The 24,911-nt window shown below is 39.7% G+C and overlaps 1 protein-coding gene across 2 annotated transcripts in view; it reads right to left on the bottom strand.

The window, feature by feature from the left end:
- The window catches only part of prkcha (protein kinase C, eta, a), a 40,797-nt gene that overhangs the window by 469 nt on the left and 15,417 nt on the right, over positions 1-24,911 (bottom strand). For both annotated transcript variants that reach the window (XM_080513254.1, XM_080513255.1), the window contains exons 10-13: positions 16,412-16,566; positions 9,365-9,503; positions 7,983-8,171; positions 52-198 (exon numbers count right to left, since the gene is read on the bottom strand). In XM_080513254.1, coding sequence (XP_080369380.1) covers positions 52-198; positions 7,983-8,171; positions 9,365-9,503; positions 16,412-16,566 — 630 coding nt within the window. The remainder of the gene's footprint in view (positions 1-51; positions 199-7,982; positions 8,172-9,364; positions 9,504-16,411; positions 16,567-24,911) is intronic.

The following is a 24,911-nucleotide window of genomic DNA, read 5'->3' as shown; positions in this document are numbered from 1 at the left end:
TGGACAGTGGACTAATAGCATGATGGGAGTCCTCAGCAGACAGTCACTTACGATCCTGGGTTTGAAGGGCGCCTCCATTTCTCTGCAGTTGAGCTTCTCCCAGTCGATGCCAGCAAAGAAGGGATGGCCGGTCACCGCGCTCTCTCCGCCCTCCGATGCCACGCAGCCCAGACGGCGAGCCGGGTTTTTGGTCAAGAACTGCGGAGGTTTAACAAGGAGGAAGTTTACAAGTGTGCAGTGTGTGACGTGTTCAGGGGATGAGAGGGATTCACACACCGCCTGTACACATGGCGTTTCACATAGCGGGAACATCGACACAGCGAAAAAAAACTAAACTCACTGCATCCCCAACAAATACAAAAACTGACGCATTCATTCTTTCATATCTCGACTAGGAAGTTAGGGAGGATTGACTCTGTGGGGAATTTCTCTTGTTCTTAATTCTGAAAAACAAAACAAAAACAAAAACAAAACCAGCCACTAAACTACAGAGATCAAAACTTACTATAGCGTGAACATTTATTATTGCTGGAGTCAGCTGACTGTTTATTTCAGATCAGAACTCAGTGAGTGATGTTCAATTTTCATCCAGATCAGACCAGATTTCCCTGGAGGAACGCCAACCTGACGGAGAGCCAGCTCATCCAGTCAATCCCCGCCTCTCTACTCCGTGGCTGTGTCTGAAAACTCCCAGGTTGCTTCCAGGACAAAGTTCAACACAGTGCAGAGGATTTCGGCTTCCCTGCTCACAATAAAACAATAGGCCTGAAGGAGACGCCTCAGCTTCTTTCAACTCTGCTGTCAGAGTGAAGCCGACAGAGAAAACTAAAAACGGTCCCAGCTGGAAGTCGTTTCAGATGAGGGCACCACAAAGTACCGAGGCTCCGTCTCTCGGTGATGGTGTGAGATGCAGGAGGAGACACTGAAAGATTAAACGGTCTCGTGATACGGTCTCACCTCCCAGAGCTTCTTCAAATGAACTCACACATCCACTTTCTCTGGCTTCTCATGTGTCTGTGGGATTAATGCTCATTCACTTCTTGATATATTCAAGTGATTGTAAAAGAAATACATGTCTAGTACAGGGTTGTCTAACTTTTTTTTAGTTCAGGGGCGACGTACAGTCCAGAGTCTACTGAAGTGAGCCAAACCTGTAACATGGGAGCATGACACAAGGTATCAGGCCCGCCCCTCCCTACACGCAGAACACGCGCTGTGCGTAGGGCCCCGCGATCCATGGGGGCCCCATTTTGCGCAAGTGAATTGAATTTCCCTCGGGATCAATAAAGTATCATCATTCTCTGCAAATGTGCAAAGGATGCGTGTGTATTTTGCAGAGAGGCGCGTAGAACACCACCACCAAGTCAGCCTGAGGCAGGAGAGAGAGAGAGAGAGAGAGAGAGAGAGAGAGAGAGAGAGAGAGAGAGAGAGAGAGAGAGAGAGAGAGAGAGAGAGAGAGAGAGAGAGAGAGAGAGAGAGAGAGAGAGAGAGAGAGAGAGAGAGAGAGAGAGAGAGAGAGAGAGAGAGAGAGAGAGAGAGAGAGAGAGAGAGAGAGCGAGCGAGCGAGCTTCCAAACGTCAATACGATTCAGGAGCTAGCAAAAGAAAGAAACAGTCCAAACAAGAAGAGGCTCGTGCTTCACTTGAAGGTGGGATGTTGTTGAAATAAAAAAGATTGTTCCACTTTTGATCTATAAAGTTCTTGTTCCACTGTTGATAGAGGCTGTTCATTTGATTCGTTAGTAATTAAATTTATTATTATTATTATTATTATTATTATTATTATTATTATGTTATTGGAAGGGGGCCCCAAAATAAAATCCTGCTTAGGGCCCCCACTTGGCCAGGGGCGGCCCTGCAAGGTATGATTAGACTTTACATTTAATTGATTGAATTAATTAAAAAAACTAAGATGGGTCAATCATTGCAAAGCAAAAGAAATTCCGATTTCAACACTATGACCTTTTTCATCGCACCTTCAGGTGGGATCAGGCCAGCAGCGTTCAGGAGGAAGGTTTATCTATTTACAAGTCACCGGGCTTTGAGGCGACTTCCTCACTAAGATGATAAGTTTATAAAACATTCACACAAAACAAAACAAAACTGCCCTCTCCAGTAAATTTCCGTTGGCAGTTACTTTCATTCTAAAAAGAAATTAATCTAATAAAATGCTTGTTTGCCACTTTAGCCATGTTTGGCCCACAGGCCTCATTTCTGACACAAGGTTTTATGTTTTCACATGAAATTCTTCCTTTTCTATTCCCGAAAGATTTATAAATAAAAACACTTCATAGCATTGGTCCACACTGAGCAAAGCTTTACAGTACATTTGAATTAAATACTGAAATAAATGCTCTTAGAGCTCGACAGTGACCATTTACAGAGAGGAGTTGTGGAGTTTGATGCCCAGAGGAAGGAAGGGCCTCCTGTGGAGCTCTGTAATGTATCCTGATGGGAGGAGTCTATGTTTTGGCACTCCAGCTTCAGTTAACGGCTCCAACTGATCAGGGGTGTAACATAGAGCAAGGCTGGCTTCAGTAAAATGTCAATCAAATCTGGAACATGCACACAGCTGTTATCAACCCTTTATAATCAAAAACGCCTCAACGCGAGGGGATTGCAAATAGCTTTCTGACATTGCGGCTTTAAAATTACAATACAGACATGATTACTGACCAAATCCAACAAGTAGGAATAAGATTTTATGTTGTGTTAAAGTTGTATTGCTGTATAAAAGTATTCAAAAGATTTTGTGTTCGAACATCTCAGAGACCGAAGCAGTGATCTTTCTGAATGTTTTGATTTGTATCGTCACACAGACTGGAGGGTGTTATTGTTTTCTCAGGCACATAATCACCTCCAGGACTAGCGGAAGGACTTCTTCTTTACACAGAAGATAGTTCTTCATAAACATGCACTGTTTGAGGTTGTTTTCTTCTCGTGCTGAATCCATTACAAGGCCATCAGAAATCTTCATGTTTGTCCTGCACGATAGATAAATGACATTATATTCCCCACCTGAAGCCTGTGCACAGTGCTGTCTCTGCAGCTCAGTTGTGGCCCTCGTACGGAAACTTATCTGTTATCAATAACTCATGGACCATGACTGATTGCATGAAAAAATTAAATTCCCAGTAAACTATACTTAGTTTTTGTTGCATCCAAGCCAAATAAGGTCCCCAGTTCTGTTGAAATGCTGCATTTAAGTTTACACTGTGGTGGTTGAGAGGCCTGGATCCTAGCAACCACCACAACACCAGCGTTAATATTAATTAGACGATTATAATATTAAAGCTTTATAGGACATCCATTGATAAAACACAACATAATGCTATTTAAAGATATTTCAATACTTTAAAGTCAGTGTAATAACACTCTTCTGTGCAATTTACATCTGATAAAATAGATTAAAAATCATTCTATTGATAAAAATCACACGTTTTTCAATTTTAAACATAAAGACTCTGTGAATTGGACACAGATTTCACTGAATTTGTGCGAGCATCACTGTCCTAAGCAATTATGAGTAAATGTTTTCAAACATAAACGAGTTTTATTTAAATCAGGGATCTGAAAACTGAGCTGGGGGCAACTGCTGGTGCACATTGAGAAAAAACAGAGAAAAAAGCACATTGATTTCTCAGAATGAGCTCTTTTGTTTCAAGTATTGTGTAATAATTCCAAAGGTGCAGTTTTTTCACTTATTATGAAATGGAAAATCTGAAATGAATTCATAGAACAAATTGGAAAAACACATGAGAGCACCTCTGCTCATAGTCTCTTCATATTAATTACATTTTAAAAAATTACAGACTTTAGGAAAAAAAATCAGCTTTTCTCCTTTTGCTTGTTTCTGCATAGTTTGCTCTTTTTTTTGGAAGGTAAAAGTGAATAAAAATGTAACAAAACTGCATTATAACTGTCATGTCTTTAGTTTAAAGACATAAATAACTGTCATGTCTTTAGTTTAAAGACATAAAGTTGATAAGTTTATATGTGTCGTGAAATAAGTGTTATAAAATGTGCGTGGAAAAGTGGTCAGAGTCATACATCTCCTCCAGAGAGGATTGGGGTTTGCTCTAGTGATGAGAAACCCGACTCCTTGAACGGAGTCACGGGTTTTTGAGTCGTTCATCCAAGTGAATCGGTCATTTGAGTCATTTGATTCAGTTGCGCATGCGCACTATTTCCACCCGCTCCTGGACCTGGAGGCTCAGCTGAACTGCGACATGAACCACGGGGGAGAATCATGTATTCATAGTAAAATGTGAAACACTTCTGAGGAAAATAAACAATAAGTACACATTAGTTTTTAGTGATCCTGGTCTCCTTATTCTAGATTATGTGTGTTGTTTTTGAGGTTTAGTTGAATCAGAAAATAAATTAGATAAATGATTAAACTGAATAAATACCTGGCATCCAGAATGGCAGATATACAGTATATATTAATATATACATATGATTTTATTTTTTTTTTTCCTTCCAACATTCTGATTTTCTTTTTTTACTAGCATCAATAAATAATGTGATGTTCATAGGGCAGAACTAAGTATAGGGGCCAATATTAAATGTAACACAATACACGCTACAGTGGTATTTTAACATTGTTTATTGTGTATTTAGCCATGTATTATTCATGTATTTATTTCTACAAGCTTTGTGAAACAAAAGTGTGTTTTTTTTTCTCCACCGTCACTCAGAAACTTTCTGAGCGGAGCGCCGCTGCAGATTTTAAGGTGAGGGAGGGGCGGAGGGGCGGAGGGGCGGAGGGGCGGAGGGGCGGAGGGGCGGAGGGGCGGAGGGTGGCTCACCGCTCATGAGGTGAACGACACAGCGGAAGTGCTACTGACCGATTCAGTGAACGACTCTTTCGAGTTTCGAGGTGACTCGGGCATGTGAGCTGAACGACTGAAGCGAGGTGAGTCAGTCATTCGTGCTGAACTACACCTACAAGCTGACTCGAGCTGCTGAAAGCCTCATGTGACTGTAAGGAGCCGGAAGCTGCTGTGCGTAGAAGCTAGCGTTAGCGGCCCAGCTACAAGCTGCTTTTAGCAGCTCTTTTAGCATTACAGCTGCTTTTCTCACAGGGCGACTAAAGTGAGTAATGGAGTTAGACGAGCTGCAGAACAGTGACACTTATATTTTCCTCTCTGCAGCCGGAGGCTGAGCAAGAATGACTCAGTGAACGAGTTAATGAACGTGAAAACTCGTGAGTCACCGTTCAGTAAAGTGACTCGCGGGTTTGGAACGATTCGTTCAAATTCGATCATCACAATTGCGCTCAGTGGAGGCTATAGCTAGCTGCAGACGCGACACCGGAGGAACTCTCATGAATACGCTGTGTCGCTGTAAATGTTTGAACCTTAGGAAATTTTCGTCTTTGTGAGTATTTGTGTGCCAGAAGCACTTAATTAGATGTCAGGAATATTCTCAAATGTTACTCTTAAGATGTTAATTTATGGTTTGCAGTTTCTTTTGTATTATACATGTGTAGCTAGTTATTTGTGTTTAGCATGCCTGTACAGATGGAGATTTCTCCTTTTTTTTCCTGTATGTTGCAGTTACTGCGCATGCGCACACACGATCACCATTTACGGTTTATTGTGCAAGAATTCTCCACTAAACAAGAAAAACAAGCCTTGTGTGTGGAGTTTTTCTTTAATGGTTCGCTGGCTGTCTAGCAACACAGACACGTGTTGCGAGGACAGCACAATAACCTATGAAACCAGGTTGTAGTAGTGGAGTTTGGAAAATCTGATTCAAACGACAGTTTGTTTTCTTTATGATACTTAAAAATTCAAGTGAACAGACTGTAAGCAAAAGTAGCTTTGCCAGAAAACACAGCAGCTTCATCTTTCACTACATTACAATCAGTCTTCAATCATCAACATCTACAACATCTATGGCGAGCGAATGACAATAGAAACAGTTCAGTTTGTATATGAATTCGGGGATTTTGGAGAAATCAGTGAGGATAAAACGATTTGAATGAATGAAGTGAAATGTTTGAAAAACCTAAAGCAGTGGACCAGCAAGACGAAATAACTGAGCCATGCGAGCAGCGGTCGATCAGTTCAGCAGCCTTCAGACTGCACAGCGTTAAAACTATTCCACAGAAGTACGTGCCATTCTTCCACGGCGGCACGGCGGTGCCAGCCTCAGGACCAGAGCTGAAGATTCAGCACCAAGCTATGAAGGACGCTTTTCTCTGCTCACCGTATGTCTTCTCTGTAGAAGACACACGGCAGACAGATCACTAAAACACAGAGTCATATTCTGTTCGGGAATCATTCGGGAGAGAAAAGAGTTCTCTGAATTGAACCCATCCTGTGAACTTTAACCTTAACTTCATGTCCTGAAGCAAATGTGGCCCTTCAGCTGTTTGACAGCGTCACTGGGAAATCCTCAATCAAATGAACATCACTGTTATTACTGGCTTTATTACATCTTAACAAGGTCACCTTTTTCTCATTACTGGTAGTTACATCATTGACTGTTTAGAAATTGTTATCTCACAAGATTAGTGTTTCACAGAAAACAAAAATGATCATGATTTCCAGACAAAGACTCGGGTGAAATTTTTTTATAAATAATACATTTCTCTTTATCAAGGGAATTGAGCAGAAGTCAGCTTCAGTCTTGGCCCTCAGTAGTAACGTTGCTCATGTCTCATGAGACCTTCCTCTGGTCCAGAGTGGACCCGGTCTTGAGCTGGGAGCTCCAGTGACCTCTGACCCTCAACTGGAAGAAGTGCTATAAAAGATGGATGGATAATATCTATTTATGCGTTTTCCTGCCACCTGTAACTCGCCCTCTCTTGTTTCTTGTTTTCATCATATATTGCATTTTAAAGCAGTAAAAAATATTCATCTTCTGGTTTTGAACTGCGTGGTATTGTATTGAAGATGTCACAGAAAGGGTGGTGAATATTTTACACCCAGTTTTATTATTTTATGGACAAATGATGAAGGGATAGGGGAGAATTCTTTCTTTGAGTTAATTTGCTTGTAGCTTGAGGTAAATAATTATTTTTTGTTGTAATCTGGATCCGTTTTATAATTCAAGTTTTTTACCTTTCCATCTTCATTTTTCTGTGCTGCTCAAGAGGGATTGTTGGCTCTTTATCTGTATTTGATTTGAATGTAAAGTTTCATAAGATTAAAAATAAAAACACCATTTAACACTGAAGAAAAATCTGTTTGTGTTAAAATTCATGATATCTTTGGTTGTAACCAAAACTATCATGGAATACTTCATTATTCTTCTTGGAGCATCTTCATGAAACTGTAAACAAGGTGACGGCAGAGCTGTGAAAATAAGGAGAGAGCCTCGCAGTGGATCAACCTGCTGTAAAAATAGAGCAGCGGCGTTCAAATCCACTCACACTTATACATAAGGCATTTCACTGGGGGCAGCCGCACATCAGCAGGGGAGATTGGCTCAGTGCTTCATGGCGCATGTTGGAATAACGACGAGGATACGAGGATTGCAGGAGGAGGCACAGAGGGAGGAGGTGCGGTTGTATTTATAGCAGGCGTGCTGTGGCTGGGCACTGGACCATGCCTTAATATAGTTATGTAAAAGACCCGGCCAAACAGCTGGCTGGCAGAAGCCACAGAGTTGCCAGTCGCTGTTTAGTCAAGACGGTCAGACGGTCTGAAGGACGACGAGGAACCGACCGCACTCAGAGAAACAGAGCAGCTTGACATCTTCAAGCATGAAGCTGCGGGACTCAAAGAAAGACGTCTTTTTAGAAAGTCTTTGCACATTATTGGATTCTGTCCACGTCGCTGGCCTCACGTCCAGAAACAAATTGATTTCCTTTATCGTCACATCAGCTATAATGAAAGCTTCACTGATGTTTCCCACATTTGTTCAGTCCTACAGAGACCACGGGATCTTTCCCTCAGCTTCATTCATCATTCAGGTTTCGTATGTGAGGAGGACGAATCCTGAATACAGAATAAATGCAGGCAGACTCACAGCTCTGAGGATGCTGACCGACTCCGTGCTCAGCCACGACGCATACACAATCTCCTCGTTGAGGATTGATTCGAACAGGTCGTCTTCATTCTCCGCCTCGAAGGGGGCGTGTCCGCACAGCATCTCGTACAGCAGGACGCCCAGAGCCCACCAGTCCACAGACGGCCCGTACAGCATCTCCTGCAGGATCTGTGGACACGCAGCGGACAAACAGTTAAATACAGAGTCTCAACGGCAGGCTGAGGGCGAAAGTGGAGGATGTGTTGGATAAGAGTGTAAATAAACCAGCACTGAGGAGAGAGTGTGGAGGAGAGCAAAGCAGCCTTTCATAAATCCAGACATGCCAAAACACGCAAATCAGTCGACCTCACAGGTGCTTTCCAGTCAGTCAGGTGAGGGTTTGAAGTGAGGAGTTGTTTTTCTTGAGCTGGAGCGATGGAGGGAGTCTCACACAGAAAACTTTATGAACTCAGAGAACCTGGACAGCAGGAGGCCGAACACAACTGCTTCTGTTTCTTCATTCAAACAGACGCAACGAAAAGCTCTGACACACCTGAATGACGTGTTTGTTTAAATGAGCAGTGTGCAAAATCTACATTCTGCCATCTGATGCTAAACGAACTCAAAACCCACTTAATGCACTTTTTAATGGTTAGACTTTAATTATGCGTCAACAGGAGATGTATAGATGCATTAATAAAAGACCGTCTGTTAAAAAAAAAGTTAAAAACACCTGCATCATTGAAAGAGAATATGTTTTTCTTTTATTTTCCTCCTCGTTTGAATGAAATGTTGACATTATAAGGAAAAAACAAAACTTGCTTTTTGCTCCATCCAGTCAATTCTCAAACTAATGATTTATTACTATAGACTGGATTAATATTCATTCCATTACTGTGGTAATCTGATGACAATGTGTATATTGGATTATGTTAGAAACATGAGTATAATCCATAATCCAATCACTCACTCATGCATCCAGCCAGTCATTCATTCCATCAATCAACCTCGTGAATTATTGAGCTACTCTTGACAAGCTGCTGATCTCTGCTGCTGTGGGTGAAAATGTCATCACAGTCTGTAATCATTTCAAGTACTTCGGTGTTTATAATATTGAGAAATTATTTCAAACAGCACGAGGCTGCATGTTGCTGTCGTATAGTCGCACCACATTGTAAGAATATTCACATGCAGCAGCGAGGAGTTTGCATGTTCTCCCTGAGCATCCACAAGTTTCCTCAACAGTCACAAAACATGTCACTTGGGAATTGAACCTGCAGTAAATGTGAATGTGTGACGTCTTAGTGACTTCAAGCAAAATAAAGAGGGATGGACGTACGGAATACTTTCATATAGTTCATGTTGTTGATTTGGAAACTGACCTCGGGGGCGATATAATCTGGCGTCCCACAGAACGTCCCGGTGGTCACGCCCTGAACAACGCCCTCTTTGCACATGCCAAAATCTGCCAGCTTACAGTGGCCGTCCCTGTCCAGGAGGACGTTGTCCAGCTTAAGATCCCTGCAATGAAAGACAAAGGAACAAAGAGGAGAAACGTCTGTGTTGGAATACAGTAAAGTTTTCATGCAGATCAACTCAAAGCGCTCTACAAAAGACAGAAACAGACAAAACAAACAAATATGACAAAACTGTGAACACAAGACAAAACATTACGTTTATTTCAGGAGTGAGGAATTAAAGTTTCAGATAAAACGAGTTGAACACAAATCCAAACAGGAAAAAAACCCAGATGTAACTACATTAAATTAAATACAAGTAGTTGAGAGAATAAGGTTACTAAATGAGCTGGCTTGAAAAAAGATATAGGCCAAATAAACAAACAATAAAATCGCAGCTAACAGCTCATTTGAATTAATGTAAAAGTAAATTCTTTGGCTGTAATTTTATCCTCAAAAACTGTAAAACTTTCATGTATTTTAAAGTTATAAACTGAATTCTTACACAACTTTTCACCCAAAAATAATATCAACATCATCAAAAAGCCAAATATCTCAGAATGTTAGAATATTTGACAACATGTAGGAAATCGCTTTTCTTCTGTTCAGCCAAGTAGGCTTTTTCTATGTAATGTTTTTTTGGACGGCATTCTCCCGTCTTCATCAGCAAATATCAGGTCACCGTCTAAACATACAAAATATTACGTTGATGAAAGCTTACTTGCCGGAACGGAAGAAAAGAGAAAACGTATAATTAATCTAATCAAACTAATTCAGAAGACTCTTTTTTGCTATTCCTTCAAACTGGAAAGTTTTTACTTTATATTAAATTAGAAATAACTGACAAAGTAATTAACTTTTCAACGATTTGAAAATCTTTGCAAAAGCAACTGTAGCAAAACAAAGTGAAGCACAGTCAAACTGTGTGCTCTGTCTGTAGATATTTGACTTTCTAATTCTGCCTGGAAGAAGAAAATGTGACAGGAAAAGGGGGAAGTTATCCGAGGACAGAGAAAGTGTTGTAGCAGAGAAGCAGAGAGCGACAGCAACAGATAAATGCCAGAGCATTAAGAAAAGGTTTTAACATGCAGATGACGGCTCTGCCGGGAAAGAAGGAAAAACTGCTCTAATGTCAATATTTATATTCTGCTCCCATGGCGCCAATTTCTCTTTTCTGTTTCCGTCTTTCTCTTTCTTGTGGGACAGGTGAAAGAAACTCGAGAGGCTAACTAAAGGGAAATGAACCCGTAGCTTGATGCTTAAGAACACACACTGTCACTCCTCTCAGGACAAAGCAGGATTGTCAGAAGCAGAAGAGATTGGACTATGTTGATGCTGAAGCTGTATCTCTTGCACTTGAATGCCTTCGTAGCCAAACGGTGGAAAAATGTGCCGCTCCGGGCTCACGTCAGCTGGTGCTTTGTCATCTGACAGAGGGATTAGTGCTGCTGAGTGAGTGCTGCAGAGCCCAGCTCTAATCTGTGATCAGGTGACCCGACCTCATGCCAAGGTCACTTCCAGAAGACGGCCTGAACCGGCACACGCTCGGGGTTTTCTGGCAGGGGATGTTTGTGTTTTCTGTTTGTACCTACAGATGGTTGATGAAACAGAGTGATCAACACCGAGACACAGAGACACAGCGACCGAGTGCTGGTCACTCGCCGGTCTGTGGCTTAATGTGAGTCGCTCTTTTCTTCTGATTGTGTAACACTGACTCATGAGCTCATTGAGCTCAAAGATTAAAGTTGGAGTTAAAAAGTCTGATTTACAGTTTAAGTGTATGAAAGTAATTGTGTATACGTGTGTGTGTGTGTGTGTGTGTGTGTGTGTGTGTGTGTGTGTGTGTGTGTGTGTGTGTCCAGCAGCTAAATGAATGAGATCCAAAGCTCACACGCCACTCCACACCACAGCACACAAACCAGCTTATTGACGACAACAAGAGCAGTCAAAGTCAGAAACAATATTTCTGTTGGAGAGCATGTCAGTTGTTTTTGATTACTATTACTACTACTACTACTACTGTACTGATAATGCTACAACTACTGTTATAACTAGTATTGCTACCACTACTATAGCTTCTACTACAACATCTACTGCGACAGCTGATATTAATAGGAAAATTACTTCTATGACTGCTACTTCTACCAAAACCATAAGTACTCCTACAACTCCACTGTGATAACTAATGCTACCACACTAAAACATATATTACTACTGCTGTTACTACAGCTACTACTAGTTAAAGTACTCCCACTATTACTAGTCGTTAGGTCTAATATGTAAACTACTTTTATGAATCCAACTAATATCAAAACCATGACAACTACCATTACTACAGATACTTCTGCTATTACAAATGCTGATGCTTGAAACTTAAATTTTGACTTTTTTTTTGCTTTTTCAAACAATATGCATGAACATAAAAAACAACTCAGGGAAGTATATATATATATATATATATATATATATATATATATATACATACTGTAATCAACAAGTAGGAGCAATGCACAGGTTTTGCTAGATTATGTACTCAAATATACACAGTCCTTGAGAGTTTTTGATGCTATCCCATTTTTTCCCAGTATTCCTCTCCTTTTTCTTTTTGTAGTCTTAGTGTAGAAGTCAATATCTCCATCTTGTGAATCATGATTATTATGTTTTTAAGCAGGTTCCTGGTGGGTGGGTCCTTCACAAATGCTGGTGTTATTTATCATAACTGCAACAACGAGTCTAACAAGTAATACTGTCACTAAAGATATTACTACTGTTAAATTTAGCACTACTACTACTACTACTACTACTACTACTACTACTACGACTGTTGCTGCTTCCACCACAATTAGTGTTACTACTACTACTACTAGTACTGCTAAAAGTACAATCTCCAGTGCTACAACTTTAAATATCCCTACAATTATCACTACTAGTACTAGTACTACTACTACAGCTACTTCTTTAGCCAGTTTTACTGTTAATATGAATATTGATTCAATGACTTATCAAAATCATGATTACTACTGCTGGTACTACCACTGTTATAACCAGTGCTGTTATTACTACTGCTAGTACAATGTTACATCTACTACTGTTACATTACTACCACGTTTACTGCTTCTGCTACTAATATTACTACAGATACTTCTGCTATTACCAATGCTGATGTAACTAAGACTACTACTACCACTGTTACATCTGTGGTACAGATAATACTATTGTATATAGAGCACTACTACAGCGTCTGCTATGAGTGTTACTACTGGTGCTATAATTGCAATTACCAATGTTACTACAATTGCTACCACTGCTTTCGCTGTTATAGCTAGTAATACTATTATTACTTATAATACTGTTAGTACAAATATGGCTTATTCTGCTACGACTGCTATAACTAGTACTATTGACGCTACCGCACTACTACTACTACTACTACTATGTCTAATGTTACTGCAGCTACAATTATTCAAAGTACTCCCACTATGAAAAATACAGCTGCTATCTAAAGTACTACTACAGCTATGTCAAATATAGAAAATACTTCTATGACTACCATTACTCCAACTACGACACTACATCTACTGCTTCTGCTATGACTGTTACTAAGCAACTACCACTGATAAAACTTCAATTACCAATGCTTCTACTTTATGTACTACTATCGCTATACAACTAATACTGCAACTACACCTACCATTAGTACTACAGAGACTTGTGCTATTACTAGTGCTGCTGCTACTACATCTACTACTTCAACTACAAAACCTACAGTAAATATAGTTACTACTATCTCACTGTCTGTACTGCTACTAATACTATTATAGTAGAAGTGGTTCAGTTGGTACAGGGGGAAACATTTCTACCACAAGGTTGTGGGTTCAATCCCCGGCTCTGGTTCTCATGTCAGTGTGTCGTATGGAAGCCGTCACCATCAGCGTGCAAGTGTGTGATAAGACTGTCAGTATGAGGTGTTTGGAGATGGCTGGAGGAGAAGAACTGAAGTACTACTGCTGTACTGCTTCGATTAGATCTACTGCCAATACAACCACAACTACTACAACTACAACAACAACAACAACAACAACAACAGTAACAATGAGACCCTTCAGAGTAAAAGCTGGAGCACTGACGACTGTGAGCCCCATTACATCCAGTGAGAGACAGTTGTACAAATATGAAAATTTCCTGAGAAGAAAGGAGGAAGTAATGACAAGAACTGTGACGCACAGATGACTCTGAGTACTTCTTTTGGGTTTTTTTTAATCACTATGGTTTAACGTCAACAGTACATGTGGACAAAGAGTCACGGTCTCGGAGAATTAGTTGTTTGAGATGAGCTCCAGTAAACAGCTGTGATACTTAATGTTTAATTAATGTTTAGCACAACCTTTAGTTTCAGGATGAGCTGAAAGGTTTTAGTTTTTTTTTTAAACTGGACCATTGTTGAATATTTCATGGTTCTCCGTCACGATGAAGGAGAACAAAATGGTGACACTACAAATAAAAAGACTCAGCTGCAGAGCATGAATGGAGAGTTTGTTGCAGACTTGTTAAGCGCCAGATTACGTAACAGCACAGAGCTTTTCATGACACAGTGTTTACCTTCACTAGTTCTGTATGAAACTGACTCTCCTCAGAGCAAAAGTTGTGGCCTCAGATTGGGAAGGTACATCTTTATTTACCACATTATTTGACTTGTTTTGAAGAAAAAAGGGAAAACAAGAACGTAATCCTACAATGCATCCATAAGAGGACATGCACATTACACAACAGAGTTTATAGTTTATTTTATTTAGCAGGATGTTCTAGTTCCTCCTGCGATTTAAGCTGGTTGTTATAAAGTGAGCATGCAAAGTGTGTGCAGCCTCTTAAGCAGTCATGCTATGTGGTGTGACTGACGCAGGACATATGGATCTAAATATAACTCAGGATTTACTGTTTGCTCTTATGATGCATCCTGCAAGAGGCAGGAGCCTCTTTCCTCTCCAAACATTTGAAGGACTCAAAAAGATCGAGTTAACACAAGCTTAACAGCAGGAGCTGATAAATCTATACTTGCAGTGCAAATATTTAAAGTATAACTCTCATATGAAAGTCATGCCACTGTTGTCCACCAGGTGGCAGTGTTGAATCACTTTGCCCCAGCTCTTCCTGGCCCGGGTTTGATAGTTGTGGTTCACCTTTTCAGTTGATGTTGCGGAGCTTCATTTTATGGAGAAGATTTGACTTTAGGGGTCAAACATGCAATTCTAGACAGAAACTTTAGATTTCTCATGACGAACATGTTCATGCGACAAAATCACTTGTTTCTTCTTTAATGGCTAAACCTCAAACTGGGATAACTTGTGATCAGTAATGATGTCAATCAATTTGTGTAATCATTAAGAGCTTCAGTCAACTACACCGAATAACTAATTCAGAAACTGTGACTCAATACACCACCTTCTGGTTCTAACTTGTATTGCAAGACAGAACAAGCTGAGGAGTTGGATAACTTACAGACTTTAGTGGATATACAATAAGGAATCAACTAAACTGTGAGGTTATGTGGAACTATGTTAATCAATATGACCCAAAGTATTCAATAACAAATATAACATTTTATACCTTAAAGCTAAACTTTAAAATGATACCATAATTTGTCATAATTAGTTTAAAAATGAGGTCAACCATCAGATTTTGTGAAATGTTCTAATATTTTGAGTATTTTTGACTTATGAGCTAAGATGGCAGAGGATGACACAAAAAGATGTGAAATATCTCAATTTATGTAATAACATTAGTGTTGCCAAAAGTAACACGTTAATTTAATTGATTTGAAACATTAAATTTTTTTTAAAAATGGAATGTAATTAACGTAGATTTGTTTACTTATGTTTTTCTTATCCCTCCCTTACTGGAGCAGCAGAATGAGCAGCGTCTCTGGATGCAGCACTGCAACAACAGAGTAGCATAATACCTAGTGGATTAATATTAAGGCAGAAAGCTTCACTTTAAAAATTTCCCTGACGACTGATTGAGAAAGTGAAAGTCATTAGCTTTACTTTGAAAAGCGGAATTTTACGACCACAGTAGTAATTCTGCCGCTAAACAGCAGGTTGCCATGTTGGTTGACCAGGAGCCACCATACTGCTAAAACTGGAGGAAATACTGGTAAAATATTAATGTCTCCTCTTTCCCTGGCTCTTCTCTATACTGTGTGTGTGTGTGTGTGTGTGTGTGTGTGTGTGTGTGTGTGTGTGTGTGTGTGTGTGTGTGTGTGTGTGTGTGCATTATAGTATACTATTGTCACCTTGTTCATGTAATAAATTCACAACTTTGTTTCTAGAAATATTCAAACTTTCAAAGTGGTGGACCTGCACTCTAACAAAACCCAGACTTATGTTAGATGTTTATTAATTCATTAATTTTATGTTTTTATTATTTTGCTAATCTTGGAGAGAAACAGTTTCACCAAAAGCTAAAAGGATGTTATAAAAATAGTCTTCGAATATAAATATAGTCTCTGTGTGCTGAGTCGACATTAATTCCACAGTTTTACCTGAATAAATATTATTACAAGCTTTAGTAGAAAAACAATGCGATTAATCACAATTAATTACAGTAAATTATGCAATTAGTTTTTTTTTATCAATTGACAGCACTAAATAAACTATTAACAATAAATGTGAAATGTGTGGAAGTATCACAGTGTGAATTAAATTATAAGAAAAATAAAGTCTTCCATTCTATTTTTTGAGAAGCACATGAACAGCTTTTCCAAGCTGTGGAATTATTTCCACTTGTGCCATTTCCCTTTAACAAAATATCATGTTAATATGATTTTGAGTCACTGAGATTGAGACTGTATTTGGGAAAAGACAGAATACAGACGGTCTTTGAAATTGCAAAAATAACGGGATAATCATCAGGGTGAAACAGCAACAGTGTCAGCAGACGGCAGTAATGTGGAAACTTGTTTAGTCTGGATCAAACCTGTAGATGATGCCTTTGTTGTGCAGGAACATGAGGGCGGAGGTGATCTCCGCCGTGTAGAACCGCGCTCTGCCCTCTTCAAACTTCCTGGACTTCTGGATGTGGAACATGAGGTCTCCGCCATTCACAAACTCCATCACGAAGAAGAGGCGGTCCTGCCGTATAAATCAGCAGAGGACGTGAACACGTGTGAACCCAGACCGCGGCAGCCTCACAGGCAGCTCATTAACCAGCAGCAGAACCAGCAGCCAGGCACCCACTCAGATTACTTCCTGGGTGTTACATGAGTGCTCCTCATAAATGTCCCATCCGGATAATGGATATCTGTGCAACCGGCCGCTGTTTAAACTTACAGGGGAGGGAAAAAAAGTGTAAAATACTGATCAAAGTCATACATTTTTCTTTCTCATTACAGGTTATGGTCGATAGGCGATGTGGAAAATGGCCTGGGGAAAAACACTGCGGGAGGACGTGATTTACAGACGTGATCATAAGATGTCCTCGGTGATCGGGACATTCAGGGACAGTCTGCGGGTTTGAATCAGCCCCCGTTTTAACTCCACAAAGGTCTCATAGGCATGTGTTGGGCAGAATAAGAAAGCAGCAGCAGCAGCAGCACTTTGATGGCTGCACATTTCTACAGTCTCATGAGGAAATGCCATTCATAGTCAAAGGTCACATCTTGTTTGTATTATTTCAGATTTTTGTTTAGTTTTCTTTATCGAATTCAAGACTTTGTATGAACAGGCATAAGCTGGAAGAGCAGTACAACAAATCACCAAATTCTCTGTTCAAATATTAAAATGGAAGCAGCAGTTCAACATGACAGCAGACAGGAGCAACTGGTGGCCGGCGGCCCACATCAAACCCTTTTCCCTTTTATTTGCTACCTGTGAAGCCAAATGACAGACTTCACAAGTGAATGCACTTCTTACCACATTCTAACCCGACTACTCTAAATACTCTAATTACTGCATGAATAAATGCTATTTAATTTTCATTTAAATTTGCAAATCACTTGCAGATAAGCTTGGTCACAACTGGCCTCCCTTCACGTTGTATAAGGTGGCCACTTGAGGTGCAGCTTTCCAGAGACATTTCATTTCGTAAAAGAAAAATGATGTTCCAGCGACAAAAGCACAAGCGCCACTCCCTTCCTCTGCGCTCACGGACAGTAAATCTCCGACTGGAGAATCGGCTGAAGAATTGTCCAATAATGTGTCATAAGTTCCGCTCTTTTCTTCACGACCAGTTCAACTTTCCGTATCTGTCATTATTTTTAATATTATTGAATGTTTGTGACAGTATAAAGACATCGATGTTGCAGATGTTTGATATTTGTCTGTGATTGGTCGGTAGGAGGACACAAACATTGGTATGGACAGACTATGGAGTTGGAGAGTTGTTCCGGCGACTATAAAACAACCAAGTCCCAGGAGAATATGGACTGGGAGTCATGACTTGTTGTTATTGTCCAGCTACTGAGCATGTGCAGAACAACTATTTACTACAGTAGCAGTAGTTTACCCCCCATTTTCTAAAATTTACATTTTCAGTGACTCCGGCACCGTTGTCTTGTAAACAAACACCCACAACGCAACAAAAGTTTAGCGTTTTCACTCAAAAACTCTGTCGTGTTAAATCCCCAAGAAGGTAACGGTTCATCTGAACTATGATTGGGTTTAAACTCCAGTTTTCATAAATAAGGCACTTTGTTTTCCCCCCCCAAAAAAGCTTCTGAAAAATGTTTCAATTTGATTAATTAAGTGTTATATAAATTTAAGTGTTATAATTTAGTAACACTTCAGTTACGTCGCAAAGAAAAAACATTGTTTTAATAAATATAAAGACATAAAAACTATTTGCAAGACCAGTCAACATTTTGCAAATACATTAAAATATATCTTGAACAAGCCCATCGTGTGGAGAGTTGTAGAATGTAAAATAGATTTTTTTTCCTAGCATTTAATCTACTAAAAGAGGTCATTTTATTAATAAATGTATAGAAATGCAGTTTCTAAACCAGAATATGTTTGATTGAAACCTGCAGCACATTAAAACTTTCCCATAAGTATGGGGTTATATTTGTGCCAAAATTCTGAGCGAGCGATGGGAAAATTTGAGCGCAAAAAAATGAATTGTGCAGCACACTAATAACATTTTGAGGAAATATTTAAATTGCGCAAAGACAAACTTGAGATTGCGCTCAAAAATCATTTCTGCGCTCAGATTCTTCCTCTGCGCTCAACCTCTCTCTCTCTCTCTCGCTCAACCTCTCTCTCTCTATCGCTCAACCTCTCCCTCTCTCTCTCTCTCTCTATCGCTCGCTCAAATCTCTCCACCTCCGCTCAAGTCCTGCTGTGCGCTCGCTCAAAACGTGCAAAGCCCAAATGTGACAGACACGGTTGTCCACCAATCACAGAAATTTGGGGCGGGCATTGAATTCTGATTGGTTACTTTGGATTCTGAAAGTGCCTCATAACCAACGAAGAAGAAAAAGAAGAAGAAGAGGGAAAAACAAACTGCGGGGGAAAACATGTTGTAATCCAGGATCATTATCTTTATTATTATTTCTGTTTTCCCTCGCAGCTTGTTTTTCCCTCTTCTTCTTTGTCGGTTATGAGGCACTTCCAGAAACGGTTGGTGGACAACCGTGTCTGTCACATTTGGGCTTTGCACGTTTTGAGCGAGCGCACAGCAGGACTTGAGCGGAGGTGGAGAGATTTGAGCGAGCGAGAGAGAGAGAGAGGTTGAGCGAGAGAGAGAGAGAGAGAGAGGTTGAGCGAGAGAGAGAGAGAGAGAGGTTGAGCGATAGAGAGAGGTTGAGCGCGCAGAGGAAGAATCTGAGCGCAGAAATTATTTTTGAGCGCAATCTCAAGTTTGTCTTTGCGCAATTTAAATATTTCCTCAAAATGCTATTAGTGTGCTTGCACAATTCATTTTTTTGCGCTCAAATTTTCCCATCGCTCGCTCAGAATTTTAGCACAAATATAACCCCATACATAAGTAGTAAATTGTGTTTCTGATTTGTTCACAATCCTCAGAAACAAGCAGCTTTCACCAACATCAGTCTACAGAGGAACAATGTGGCTCAGACGATTTCACACATTCCAGCAGGATTGTGATTTCGAGAAGAAAGTTGGATCATTTGTTTCACTTTAGGCTGAAACTCGAGGAGAAACTTCTTCTCTGAACGGAACCACTGTCCAAAATGACTAAGTTGCTCTTATTGTTTCCCTTCTCAGAATGGACTTGGACTTGTTGCAGTAAAACAAAGAGCAACTGTAAATTAGTCATTATTTGAAGGTCATACTGTCTTCTGAATGGAATCTGTGGCAACTAAATAGCAATGATTTTATCAGCCATGATATCAATGAAAAAACTATAAATATTGAATTTTCACCCTGTGAAAAAATATTTTTATGAAGCGTATATATTTTAACATGTAAATGAATATCATTGGATACTAAGTTTTCTCCAGCTTGGTGTTGCTGGAGCTGATGCCAGCTGGTTCTGGGTGAAAGCAGGGTTCAACCTGGATATCAGTCCGTCACAGGACACAAACAGAGACGACACACCAACGGACAATTCAGCTCCAGCGCATGTTTTTCCAACTGTGGGAGGAAATGACCATACTGTGATCTGGAGGATAGAGACACAGGTTATCACCGGAGGTAGACCCAGCAGCTCCCAGCAGCTCCCCACAGCTCCCAGTGTGAAGAGTTATTAAGTTCCTTCTAAACAAGATGGATTGAAAGAATTAATTTATTTCAGGTCTTCGGCCTGTGGCTCTTTAGCTCCTCTATAGTGGCTCTATGGAGCTTTCAGAATGTTCTATCAATAAAAATATTTGGCTTTCATTTTTATTTTACATTCATACCAAAATATTTTTTCCAAAAATTGCCTTCTTTATCTAAAAACGGATAAAGAAAGCAAAACCACTAAAACAGCCAGAATGACTGCACAAGCAAACGAAGGCCGTAGTAAATAGTTGCTCTGCACATGCTCAGTAGATAGACAAAATAGTTACGGGTTCCCATTGTCAACGTTTTTAGCATATTTCTTTCTCTTTTTTTTTATTTTCTTTATTTGGAGTCACTTAACAACAAGTACAAAAGCTTCATCTTAAAATCGACATTAGAAGTGATCCTCCTTTTCTTTTTTAAATAAAGTAGAATGAATAACACAAAGGCAGAACAGAACATGGGGTGTTTTACAATGTATGATAATAAAGAAAATAGGGGTTGCACAACATGTACTTTACAAATAAAGCAATTACAAAATGAGCAATTGAAGTGGAATATATTACAAAGAACAAAAATGAAAAATAAATGAAACAACAGACGGTCGTTTTGGGGAAATTAACGTTTTCCACTCTTTCCGGATTTTGTCAAATTTTGCTGTCTGAAGCCTGATTGAGAAAATTATTCTCTCCATTACAAAGATTTTGTGGTGATATCACGCCATTCACTAACAGATGGGCTGTGTGGTTTAAGCCATTTTCTTTCTGGCCGCTAGAGTCTAGTATTCCAAATAAGTACTTGACATTTGTATTTCTGGATGTGGATTGTAACAATCCAAACAATAGTTCTTTCCAGTTGATTAATTATAGCAACTGTGTCTTAGTGGATCATGTCGCAGCAAGTCAGTTTCAGGCAGGCCCAGAATAAGTGAAAGTGGTTGTCTTCCTGGGCTCCACAGTTCCTCCAACTACGAGAAGAGCCGGAGTGATGACAACTTTGGGCAGGGGTGATAAAGAATCTGCTCAGACTTTTGCAGCCAAACGTCCTCAATGAGTTTGAGCATGATACCCACCACAGACATTCACAGCACTTTTCCCAGTCTTCCGCTGTAATACAGCTACTGGTCGCTCTTTCCCATTTTTGCTTTATGTAAATGGTGCCCGTTGTTTTAACCTCCTGAAGTGCCTTATAGAATCTTGAAATTATTTTGAACCCCAAATCTTCCCTGCAAGCACTTATAAGAACTTTCAGTATTTGATTTTCAAACACTTTGTCTGTTAGAAATAAAGCTGCTCAGGTGATGTCTGACCTGAAGGAATCTATAGTGTTCACTGTTGTCTAATCCATTCTCTCTCCTCAGTTTCTCAAAGTGCCTCTGTGGAAGAGGTTGTAGTATGAAGAGAGGCTCTTTTTAGCCCACTTCTCAGATCAGACTTATTTGGGTAAAAGTCAAGGTCATGAGCGCACCATCCCAACATCTTCATCTCTTCCAAATAACTCCCTTTAGAATTGATCCTTAACCAAGTTTTGAGAGCTAATGTGACCCTTCCATTTCTTATTTCCATCAGATGTTTAATCAGTCTTTTGTCCTCTCGTCGTGCCTGTACTGGAATTTCCCCAGAGATACTCTCCTCAATTTGCTTCCATCTTGCATGATAGTCAAATTTACACCAGCAAAACAAAATCCTCAATTGAGCAGATATATAGTGATCTTTTAAACAGGGGAGCACGAGTCCTCCCTTGTTTTTTGCCAGTTGAAGAGTTAGTAGTTTTCTTCTGGGCTATTTGTCTTGCCATATATAACATGATATTAATTTGTCCCATTCATTGAACTGTTTGCCCGTTATTTCTATTGGAAGTGTCTGAAATAAATATAAAATCCTTGGCAAAATATAAATTTTTACTGATTCAATTTGAGACTCAAAGCTAACTACTGGTATCAAATTCCACTTTGCGATATCTTCCTTTGCTTTTTGGATTATTGGAATCAAATTTAGGGCACACAGTTTTGTGAGATCTTTTGGTATTGTTACCCCCAAATATCTGATATGTTCTAGATCCCAGGATAATTTAATGTTAACGTCTTCAAAATGCTTCGCAGGCGGTTTAATTAAGTGGTGGAATGACGCTTCAGCTCATAAACACAGTCAGTCATCATCAGCATGAGGACATTGAAGAGACAGTGCAGTCTGCAGCTCTCCGTCGAGGACGAAGCACAAAGGCAGTGATCCCGGGCGGCTAATAAACTTACAAGTCTTATTATTTAAACAAGAAAATTCTATTTAAAAGCACATGTCCATAAGCAGTAAACAACCCTACATAGTCAGAATTATGTGTTTTAATGTGCTTTCACATCCACAGATGGACAGAAATCTCTACGTTGTATTAAAAAAAAACACCTTTTTTTTTCTCCCTGAAAAAAAAAAAAATCTCGATTTTTATTTTGGATTTTTTTTTTTCTGAAGCACATGAGGGTTTTTTTTTTAACCTCCACATTTTTTTCCCATCAGTGGCCCTAATCAGTCTGCGGGGTCTGTCTGTAGTATCTGTCTGCAGTGTCAGTCTGCAGCAGCTGAAGCAGGGAGGTAAAAATCACAGTCCATCAGAGGGCACTAGCTATAAAAAATAAATTAAAATGAAGGTTTAAATAAAAAGTAATGGATTTTTCTGATTTGTGGAGTTTGTTCTGTTCAGTTCAGTATTTATTTGTGTATGAATTGTAAATGGATTTCACTTAAAACATAAAGAAATGCACCTACATACATACATACGTACGTATAAACAATGTTGACCCAAAACATTAGCTTGTTCATCACAAATTCACATTTTTATATTTGATATGTTTAAATATTGATGTTTCAGAGTATTTAGCATTTGATTCCACTTGTACTTTATGTATTATTTTCTAGAGTGTTGTAGAATATCTAAGATGTGTTTGATTTCGGGCCTACGTATTCACTGATATTTATGACATCTGCCAGGTCACTGCCCCCCAGGCCGGTTACGTTGTTGTTAGATTTGAGCCCCTTAATCAACGTTGTTTTACTGGTGGCGCCAGCAACTGGCCTCGAAGGATGAGATTACAGGGAAACAACTTTATATACAACGGGGAAGAGTTTGTCGGGGGGGGGGGGGGGGGTCAGATTGTGCATGTCTGTGTGTGTGTGAGGATGGTTTGGGGAATGTGTCTTTGTCTATCAGGTGTGGGAGCGCTCCGGCTTTACGTCTGAATAAATTCCACTCTGCATCTTAAGCCTTGAGTCTCAGTTTCATCTTTCCGAACCTCCGGCCGTCACTGAGGAGCAGAAATTATCCACTACATAGAGTATATCTTTTTTTTCCCAGAAAACCTTTATGGATGTTTATTGGATGGAAAAATTGGGACTTCAGTAGAATGTGTTTTTTGTGTGTTTTATTGTCGAAAAAAAAAGCTATACTGCATTATTTTAGTGAGATGAGCTGACATAACACCAGAGACCTCGAACTAAACAGCTGATTGCAGTGAACACTAGTTTCTGCTTACTGGTGAAATTAAGTTAGCATCAAATCAAAACTTTGAGGAAGAGTTTTAGAAGACATGCACAGCGAAGGCTGCAGAACTCCTAGTTTCAAATTCCAATTTTTGAAAAAGAAACTTCAGGTTGTTCAGGTTTTCTCAAAAGTGCATCAATTGTTTAGTTACTTTTTTGCACAAAAACAAAAGTATTTTTTTTTATTGGAGCTCCTGAGATAATTAACTTTCACACCAGTAGGTTATTTTAGTCTTTATTTCACTTGAGTTCACCCAGGTTATCTCACTGAGGCCAGAGACCCATTTTGAATAGAACTGCAATACATATCAATACATTTAGTTACAGACGTGTTTTAAATCGAATTCAGCAGGAAGCAGGAAGGAGGAAGCAAGACGAACAAGAAGAAAAAGTGGAAACAAGAACATTTTTCAGATTATGCTTTTTTTTCATATTCCTTAAATGTAGTGAGTGAGATGAAGCTGGACAGTCTCAAATCCTGCAGTTTCAAGGAGTGAAAAAGGTCAGACTGTGTGTGTGTGTGTGTGTGTGTGTGTGTGTGTGTGTGTGTGTGTGTGTGTGTGTGTGTGTGTGTGTGTCTCAGAGGCACTACAAATATATTTTGATGTGTGAAATAGGTCAGTGAAGGTTATGTAAAGCTGATTAGTGTTGTTGATTGTGAGCCATGAGAGCTGCTCTGCCAGTGAAACGTCACTACTTTCTTCAACGTCTCACCTGAGGAGTGAGAAGCTGCTACCCTCTGCTGACCAATGTTTGGAACTGCACAGAAAAACCTGAACAACAGGTTCACATTGACTGAAGGGTGATGGGAGCTTTTAAGCCCCTTTCCACCGCACAAAAAGTGCGGGGACAGACCGTCCGTTTGCATTTCCACCGCAGCAATGCGGAAACAACCGCTTCAAACCTCTCCAAAGGCGGTCGCTTTTCCGCTACCGTTGGGGTACCTGGGACCATGGAACGGGTCTGAGTTTGAAGAGCTGTCTGCTGATTGGTCAGTGATTTACTACACGGCCTTAATATTTTAATATGTCGGTTTAAAATAACAGTTAACTAAACAACAAGTGCAAAGTGCAGGATGTAAACAACAGAAGATTCATAAGATCAAGATCTACAGCCAAGCTGAGACGACTGTTGTAACGTCACATATCTGTGGAACTCTTAAGCGTTCTTAAGAGTTGTATTAAGAGTTCTTAATACAACATTTTTACATTATCTTTAATTTATTCA

This window comes from Blennius ocellaris (genome assembly GCF_963422515.1).
Source record: "Blennius ocellaris genome assembly, chromosome: 17".
NCBI lineage: Eukaryota > Metazoa > Chordata > Actinopteri > Blenniiformes > Blenniidae > Blennius > Blennius ocellaris.
Note: the sequence above shows the minus strand (reverse complement) of the source record. Positions and strands in the feature narration are given on the sequence as shown.